The sequence below is a fragment of the Otolemur garnettii genome, unplaced genomic scaffold, assembly GCF_000181295.1.
Source record: "Otolemur garnettii isolate 467f Iridium unplaced genomic scaffold, OtoGar3 scaffold00005, whole genome shotgun sequence".
Taxonomy (NCBI): Eukaryota; Metazoa; Chordata; class Mammalia; order Primates; family Galagidae; genus Otolemur; species Otolemur garnettii.
Window position 1 is genome coordinate 43,457,012 of NW_003852400.1, and position 9,903 is coordinate 43,466,914.

The window sequence follows — 9,903 nt, forward strand, 5'->3', positions numbered from 1 at the left end:
AAAAAAAAAAAAAAACAAACCAAAAACAAAGAAATGATAGTACAGAGGTAGGTGAGTATACACGAATACATTTAAATAAGTAAACAACACTACTGCATCAAATAGCCTGAGTCCTAAGTACTACTATTTTGTAATATAATGCCATTTTATCTGACTAATATCCTAAATAGTTAAATTTACTCAGGAAAATCCCATAGGAAAGACAGGGAAAGAAAGGATAAATGTAAACAATTTATCCTGTTTTCTCCTCCCTCATGACCAGTCCAGGGAATGGAAACAGAGAACCACTTTATAGCACAAGCTCAGTGATTAACTACAGCCAAATTACCTGCTATATTTAGGTTTTTGCAGCATTTGTATTAACCTGGTTGGAGGTGGAACACATTATTCTTAGTGAAGCATCACAGGAATGGAGAAACATGAATCCAACATATTCAACTTTGATATGAGGACAATTAATGACACGATGGGGGGGTGAATTTATGTAAGTTAATATAGCAGCTCATTGTATCCTTCCATTGACAGTTTTTTTCGTCTGTTCCCTACTTCCCTCCTTACTATTTACAGTAATCACTATTTCCACTTCCCATATTTTAACCCAAGTGATCTGAAATGTTACATCAATTGCAAATGTTTTCCTAAATATTACAATAAAATAAATTTTAGACATAGATTCCCTAAGTGGCTGTCTCAATCTTTTCAGATCTTCTTCAGATCTTATTACTCTAAAATCGTAACGAAGAGTACTTAAGGATGAAAAGCAAATAAAATATAAGGGAGAGGCCCCATAAATTTCCCTCAAATTGAAATACACATTATAAGTTCTTTAGGTTAAAAAGAAAAAGTGCTACAGAAAGCAAATAAATGTGTTAACTTGTATTAAAATATTGTTTTCCTTGGTCTAATGGCCATGGTCTAAACTTAGATACACAGTCATGTTTTGATTAGCCATGCACCAGTGGTCCCTTCAAACTTGTTTTCAGTTCTGGTGCTCCTGTGATTACATTATTTTTTTGACATGCAAAATTAATTCCTATAATGCCTAGGGGAAAGGACTAATCTGAGTTATGGCTGTACTAACCCCAAATTAACCAGTGAAGTATTTTGCTTTAGAGAAATACTTTCCATCCCTCGAGTTCCCCATATGCAGAACATTTAATTACAAGCTTATAATTTACCTTTCTCCAATCTTACCACCCTTTCATAAGCCACTAACGCTACCCAGGACACCCTCTACTTTCCCATCCAATACCCATTACTTAAAACCTTCATAAAACACACCTTTAAAAAGTATTTCAAATTAACTCATCCCAACTCCCTACACAGCTGTTCTATTTATCTAATATTAAGTTAGTTAACATTCTACTAGACCTTCTCAATTTTTAACCACCCACCTTTCTCCTACCCGCTTCACATCTCTCCATCCAGTCTTTCTACCTTTGTTCTAATATGTGTGTGAATGTACAGCATTAGTGCTATAATAAACTCAGGAAAATTCGGGAAAATATGGAAAAGAAGGATTAAGTAAAAGTTGGGAAAAAAACTCACCACATAAATGCTTCAAGGCAAAATGGTACCAACAGTCCCTGAATTATTGTTAAGGCTTTAATAACATTTTGGATGGAAAGCCTCCCGGCATTAGCCTCGGTCTTTTAAAAATCACCTTACAATATTACTAGCAGTAATATTTTTACTAACACTGAATTCCAAACAAGTTTTCCTCCCGAGCAGACTGATGAATAAAACAATGTTTTTGTTCAGTTACCCAAACTAAACTACTGAAAGCCACGGGAAAAAGATAGGAACTTAATTCTCAGTAAAAACGGTAGCGAGGGGCAAACAGGTGACAAATGGAACCATGCAGAACCTGGGAAGAAACATCAGTAAGACTCCTCCCCTCCTCGAGGTGGGGGTGGGTTCGGCTTGCAGCTCCAAAGGCAACCCCTCCCCACCCACCCTCTCCCTCTGGCAAAGGCCAAAAGCTTCCAAGAAACCTCTGTCCTCCTGCCGCTGCCCGCATATGCCGCACTCGCCTGGCTAGCGCCCCTTCATCGCAGTTAGTCCCAAGCTCGCCCGCCTCTCCTGAGGAAAGGGTCAGCAGAGGACGCTTTCCCCGAAGCCTTCTCTACTACTCAGCCAGCAGAGACACCGCAATATTGCAGGGACCTGAGAAGCTTGAAAAAATAGCCTATTCTGTTACCTGGTCGGGACCCTGGAAACGGAAATAGCAGCTACACCTACTGCCCTTCTCCAACACACCGCCTGGTTCAGCACCCCTGACATTGAGACCGCCGCCATCTTGCTGCAGGCAAACGCCAGGATGTGAGGACGGATCCCCGCAAGGGACCAACTTCCTTCGTTCTCAAGCCAGTGCAACCGCAATATAACAGGCTCTTGTGAGGGCAGCTGTTTGCTTTTAAATACTGGAGTTTAGGAAGGCGATGAAAGATTTGGTTGAAAGAAGAAAAGAGGAAAACTAATGGCGGGAAATGAAGAAATGCATTGGATGTAAATATTGCCCCCGTAAATTATAATCTTTTGTTATTTGTTGGGACCTGGTTCTACACTATGATAATGAAGAGCTTAAAAGAAAATACTTGCAAATTTAAACACCTGTAGTTCATAATTTTTCAAAGAATTCAGAATGCTTGGCAATGAGCCCACTGGAAGAGTAGAAGGCTCTTTAGTCCTTTAGAATCTAAAGTAGTACTTTTAAAAAAATATTGCCGGATTCGTTTGCAAGTCTTTAGGACAGGGCAGTATTTTTTTTTTTTTTTTACGGAGCCTCAAGCTGTCCCCCTGGGTAGAGTGCCATGGCATCACACTCACAGCAACCTCCAACTCCTGGGCTCAAGCGAGTCTCCTGCCTCCGCCTCCCAAGTAGCTGGGACCACAGGCGCCCACCACAACGCCTGGCTATTTTTTGGTGGTAGCCATCATTGTTGTTTGGCGGGCCCGGGCTGGGGATTCGAACCCGCCACCTTAGGTGTATGTGGCTGGCGCCTTAACAGCTTGAGCCGCAGGAGCCGAGCCAGGACAGGGCAGTATTCAGCTTGATGTTCTTTAGTTGTAATGATCATATTGTCCGAACGAAAAATGTGGCGACACGGCCCGGCAAAGGATTATTTTTCTGACGTGGGGATCTATATGAAAAAGTCAATGGAACATAATATTATATATTACTGTTTTCCTCGTAAATCCTGAATCCGTGCTTATAATCAATAGACACAAAGACCATATTAAGGCTCTCCACATATAAAACAAAAATTATCTTCCAATAAGTGTTGGAAACATTTGTAATGTGGGCTACTGACCTTAAAGAACAATGATTAACTGTGGAATATATAAAATAAAAAGCAGGTTAGTTTGCAGATTTTGTTTTTTAAGAAATTTGTTTTAGGGTGGTGCCTGTGGCTCAAAGGAGTAGGGCTCCAGCCCCATATACTGGAGGTGTTGGGTTCAAACTCAGCCTGGGCCAAAAAAAAAAAAAAGAAAGAAAGAAATTTGTTTTAAAGTGTTATTGATAGATGGTTGCTGCTTTTAAAATTAAGCACATGAAAACATTGCCTTAATTAAATGAATAGGAGGGTGGGGAATGATTTAGTTCTGCATTGTGGCCAATTAAAGGAAAACTCAATACATAAGGGAAAGGGGGGAAGATAAAGGGAAAAAGTCATGTTCAGAGAAAGAGGAAATGCACAGAGACAGGCAAGTGAGAGATGCCTCAGAGGAAATTTTCTTTGAAGGTTTTTATTTTGACATGGTTACGGATTCACAGGAAGTTGCAAAGATGGTCCAGAGAGGTCTTCTGTACCTGTTACCAGTTTGCCCCATTGATTCTACATATGATATAGCTTTGGTGAAATATCAAGGCCAAGAAACTGACATTGATATAAAGTATTTGCATAGTCTTATTTCATTCTGTCATATATGTCGTTTATGTAACTACCACCATAAACAAGATACACAGCTATGCTGTCACTACAAAGATCTCCCTGGTGCTACTCCTCTATAGTAACACTTGCCCACCTAACTCTTAAAGATCTCTACTTTGTTTCCTTTTTATAATTTTGACATTTTGAGAATGTTATATAAATGGACTTGTGCAGTTTGTGACATCCAAGATTGACGCCTTTTCACTTAAGATGATGCCCTTGAGATCCATCCCAGTTGTTGCGTGTGTCAATAGTTCATCCCTTTTCAGTGCTGACTAAGTGTTCTATGGTATGGCTGTCCCACAATTTGTTTAACCATTCGTCTGCTGCAGAATACTTTGTGTCCTGTTTTTGTCTATTACAAATACAATGCTATGAACAGGTTTTTATGTGGACCTAAATTTTAATTTCTCTGATATAAATGCCCGAAAGTACAACTGCTGTTGTGTGATACATGTATATTTAGGTTACAAGAAATTGATAAAATAAAAACTGATAAACTACTTTGCCTAGTAACTGCACCATTTTACATGTCTGCCAGTAATGTATGAGAGATCCAGTTTCTTAATATCCTTACCAACATTTGGGATTATTGGTATTTATTATACCTTAGCTAAAGTAAATAATGTTTCCATGTCTTACCAATTATGAATTGGGCTGCAATAAACATTCTGGTGCAAATGTCTTTATTGTAAAATAATTTTTGATCATCTAGGTATATGTACACCATGGAATACTATGCAGCCATAAAAAGATGGAGACTTCACATCTTTTATGTTTACCTGGATGGAGCTGGAACATATTCTTCTTAGTAAAGTATCTCAAAAATGGGGAAAAAAGTATCCAATGTACTCAATACTGCTATGAAATCAACGTATAATCACCTACACATTCATATGAATGGCAAAACATAACTATAGTCCAGAAAGTAGAAGGAAAGAGGAGAGAGAGGGGAGGGGAGGGGAGATGTGGAAGGAGGGAGGGTATTTGGCGGGACCTAACGTGCACGATGCAATGGTACATTTCAAAACTATTAAGAAATGAGTATAATTGTGATGGATGTATTATTTAGTTTAATGTAAGCATTTCACATTGTATATCAAAGCAGTACACTGAATCTCATAAATGCATCAATGTACAAAGTTATGATTTAATAAAAAATAATTTAAAAAATTAAAAAATAAATAAAAAGTAAAAAAGAAAAAATATAAAAATATAAATAAAGTAAATAACATGTGTAGTGATATCTCATCATGATCTTAATTTGCATTCCCATAATGGCTAATCATGTTGACTATTTTTCCATGTGCTTAGTTGCCATCTGTATATTCTAGTCTGTCAAACCTTTCATGTCCTTTGCCTATTTTTGAATAGGTATTATTTGGGTGTTTTTGTTTTTGGGTTTTTTTTTTTTTTTTAGACAGAGCCTCAAGCTGTCGCCCTGAGTAGAGTGCTATGGCATCGCAGGTCACAGCAACCTTCAACTCCTGGGCTCAAGCAAGTCTCCTGCCTCAGCCTCCCAAGTAACTGGGACCACAGGTACCTGCCACAATGCCCGGCTGTGTTTTGGTTGCAGCTGTCATTGTTGTTTGGCGGGCCCAGACCCAGGCTGAACCTGCCACCTTAGGTTATGTGGCTGGCGCCTTAGCCACTTGAGCCACAGGCCCCGAGCCTTATTTGGGCTTTTTTTCCTGTTACATTTTGAGAGTTCTTTTTATTTGCATGTATTCCAGATAAGTCTTTTGTCAAATTGTAGTTCACAAATGTTTTCTTTCATGTGTAACTTATCTTTACATTCTCTTAATAGGAGAATGAAACATGACAAATGTTTTTACTTTTTTTTTTGAGACAGAGTGTCACCCTGTTGCCCTGGGTTAAGTGCTATGATGTGATAGCTCATAGCAACCTCAACCTCTTGGGCTCAAGCAATAGTCTTGCCTCAGCTTCTCAAGGAGCTGGGGCTACAGGTGCCCAACAAAACACCTAGCAAGTTTTTCTTTTTTTTTTGAGACAGAATCTCACTCTGTTGCCCTCTGTAGAGTACTATGGCATCACAGCTCACAGCAACCTCAAACTCTTGGGCTTAAGTGATTCTCTTGCCTCAGCCTCCTGACTAGCTGGGACTACAGACACCCGCCACAACGCCCGGCTATTTTTGTTGTTGTTGTAGTTGTCATTGTTGTTTAGCAGGTCTAGGCTGGGTTTGAACCCACCAGTCCAGTTGTACATGGCTGGCACCCTAGCCACTGAGCTACAGGGCCAAGCCTAGTTTTTCTATTGTTAGTAGAAATGGGGTCTTGTTCTTGGTCAGGCTGGTCTCAAACTTAAAGAGATCCACCCACCTCCACCTCCCAGAGTACTAGGATCACAGGTAAAAGCCGCTGAGCCTGACAAATGTTTTTATGAAGCCCAGGTGATTGTAATTTATTTTAAATGAATTGTTTAAATTTATGGATTGTGCTTTTGATGTCATATCAAAGAGCTTTTCACCAACCTTGGGTCCTAAAGTTTTTTTCCTTTCTTAATTAAAGATTTTTAAGTTTTATCTTTTACATTTAAGTCTATGACCCATTTTGAGTTAATTCCTGTGAATTGAGTTTTTAGTTAATAAAGTATGAGGTTTCGGTGAAAGGTTCAGATTTTTGCTTACAGATATTCAACTGCTCCTTGAAAAGTCTGTCCTTCTTCCACAAAATCACTTTTGCACTTTTGTCAAAAAATGTCAGTTGTCATACTCGTATGTAGCTATTTCTGGGTTCTCCATTTCCTAAGGCATTTTAAGCCCAAAGGCGGTTTTAATGTTTGAGTTAAATTTTAATAAATATTTTCTGTATTGAAGAGTAACTTATAACATGTCTTTGTGTTCGTAAGGGCAACTTTCTATAGCCCTATTACTGGCCCTATTGACCAAACCCCAGCCTTTCCCCCTGCTACCTCTTCTGGTCCCCTCCTGTAGATTTGAAATCTCCAGAGATACCTCCAAGGTCTGATCTTTTTGCCTTCCACACAGCCCGTAATTCAACATCAGCATTGCCGACATCCAGTAGAATTTCTGATTCTCTTCATCTACAGACATCCCTGGAGATTACCTTAAAGGCACCACAAACCATAACACGTGTTTATTAATAACATCATCGGAATCATTCTTAATTCTTCTCTTTCTTTGACCCTCATATCAGTCTTTAAAAATAACCAGAATTGGCTCGGCGCCTGTGGCTCAAGTGGCTAAGGCGCCAGCCACATACACCTAAGGTGGCGGGTTTGAATCCAGCCCGGGCCCACCAAACAACAATAATGGCTGCAACCAAAAAATAGCCAGGCATTGTGGCGGGGGCCTGTGGTCCCAGCTACTTGGGAGGCTGAGGCAGGAGACTCACTTGAGTCCAGGAGTTGGAGGTTGCTGTGAGCAGTGAAGCCATGGCACTCTACCCCGGGGGACAGCTTGAGGCTGTGTCTCAAAAAAAATAAAAAAATAAAAAAAAAATAACCAGAATTTGGCTGTTTCCCCTGCCTTTAGTGTTACTACTCTGATGCAAGCCACTATCACCTCTGGCATAAAGTCTTGCAATGGCCTTTGAACTCCTTCCACACAGTGGTCAGAGCTATTAGAACAGACGGCAGATCATGCCACTCCTCTGTTTAAACCCTTCAAGGGCTTCTTAGCTCATCAGAATAAAAGCCAAAGACCTTCAGGCATTTAAAGCCTGTTACAATAGGGTGCCCTAAAGGCTCTCTGATCTCATTTCCTACTGTCTCTTTACACTATGCTCTAGACCTACCAGGCCTCCTAGATATTCCCCAAATACACCAGGCACATTCCTATCTGAAGTCTCTGAAGTCCTTTGTACTCGTGCTTGCTATGCTGAGAATGCTGTTCCCTGTGTCGGGAATACTCTTTCCACATATCTTGTTTCCTTTCTGTCTTCCTTGCTTTACTTTTCCTCCTTAGTATTTTTGTAAGTCTCACTATTTTATGAAATTCCTTTCTTTTTTTTTTGAGACAGAGTCTCAAGCTGTCACCCTGGGTGGAGTGCCATGGCATCATGGTTCATAGCAACCTCCAATACTTGGGCTCAAGCATTCCTCTTGCCTCAGTTTTTCTATTGTTAATAGAAACAGGGTCTCGCTTTTGCTCAGGTGGATCTCAAAATCTTGAGCTCAAGCAGCCCACCCACCTCGGTCTTCCAGACTGCTGGGATTGTAGGTGTAAGCCACCGCACCCAGCCTATTTTATGAAATTTCTGTGATAAACGTAAATTATAAAATAAAGGAGGAAACCCTCTGATAAATAAGATCGATCTCCCTCTAGTTATGGACAAACTTTTCCTTACCTTCACTATAATGCTTCTAGGAAAAATTATCCTAATTCTGCAGTAAGTATGGATTAAATGGAGAATGTCTTACTTCTGCTAATTAGTAAGCTATATAATTTTATTCACACTTTTACCCAGACACCTGCAAAGGCCCTTCCTGGGTTACGCTATTCACTCTGGCTTCCATTTTATATTCCATCTCCTCCATAAATTCCTCCACTGGCTTTCCATTGCCCTCAGGATAAAGATTTTATACTGAGCTTGGTCTGATGGTGTGCTCCCCATTTTTCTCTGCAGCTTTGCCTTGCATTATGCCCTCTGTGCTGCACCAGAGCCTTAGACAGGCTGTCGCCTCTTTTCTCTCTGTAGAGCAAGAGAAATGACTATGAGTCACGTCCCTCAGAGTCACTCTCCGTGATAGAAACTATATCCTACAGGCGTTTTCCACCTAGACCCTCGTGCTGATAGAGACTGATTCCTTTTTTTTTTTTTTTTTTGAGATAGAGTCTCACTTTGTCACCCTTGGTAGAGTGCTGTGGGGTCATAGCTCACAGCAACCTCCAACTCTTAGGCTTAAGTGATTCTCTTGTCTCAGCCTCCCAAGTAGCTGAGGCTACAGGCACCCACCACAATGCCTGGCTATTTTTACAGACCCCAGAGATGAGGTCTCACTCTTGCTCAGGCTGGTCTTGAACCTGTGAGCTCAGGGCATTCTACCTGTCTTGGCATCCCAGAGTGCTAGGACTACAGGCGTGCGCCGCCGCTCTTAGCAACCTGACTCCTATTATAGAGACTAGAATTGCTGTATAGCTGCCTTCCCATGACCTTCTGCAGTTAGTACATGGACACGTCCAAGGCCAATGGGTCTGATATCCTTTCTAAGAAAAAAAGGTTTCTGAAAAAAAAAGAAGACACACAAGGAGAAATGCCCCTTTCTCTGATTTTGAATGCAATTATGTGAGGATGTAGTGCCTAGTGTTGTGGCATCTTCAGAACATGATGGGACAGCACAAGAATTTAGCTAGAAAAAAAAAAAAAGGAGAAGTAGAGAGAGGGAAAGAGCCAAGAGCCCAGATGACATCATTGAGCTAACCCTGAACCAACTTCTAAAACTGTTTTTCAACCATTTTTTATCTCACAGCACACTTGAACCGATAGCTAAACTTTCATGCCACACTTAAATTTTATTGATAAGAAAAAGAGTTAAAAAAAAAAAAAGAATATAATTACCGTGCTTTGAACTTTTTTCAAAAAAAAAAATTAATGAATTTTAAAAAATGTTTGCAGGCTCAGTGCCCGTCTCAAACAGCTACGGCACCAGCCACATACACCAGAGGCAGCAGGTTTGGATCCAGCCTTGGCCCATTAAACAACAATGGCAACTACAACCAAAAAAATAGCCGGGCGTTGTGGCGAGGGCCTGTAGTCCCAGCTAATTGTGAGGCTGAGGCAAGAGAATTGCTTAAACCCAAGAGTTGGAGGTTGCTGCGAGCTGTGATGTCATAGCACTCTGCCAAGGGCAACATAGTGGAACTCTGTCTCACACACACACAAAAAAAATTATAAGGCACACCTAAGATCTCTCACAGCACACCAGTTGAAAATCACTGTTCTAGGCTCGGCGCCTGTGGCTCAAGTGGCTAAGGCGCCAGCCA

General features: G+C 40.6%; 1 protein-coding gene across 1 annotated transcript in view; it reads right to left on the reverse strand.

Annotated features, from left to right (window-relative positions):
* NDUFS4 (NADH:ubiquinone oxidoreductase subunit S4) overlaps window positions 1-7,011 on the reverse strand; it is a 117,392-nt gene extending 110,381 nt beyond the window's left edge. The window contains exons 1-2 of the mRNA XM_003782835.2: window positions 6,870-7,011; window positions 2,201-2,423 (exon numbers count right to left, since the gene is read on the reverse strand). Coding sequence (XP_003782883.2) covers window positions 2,201-2,423; window positions 6,870-7,011 — 365 coding nt within the window. The remainder of the gene's footprint in view (window positions 1-2,200; window positions 2,424-6,869) is intronic.
* Window positions 7,012-9,903: the final 2,892 nt, after the last annotated feature.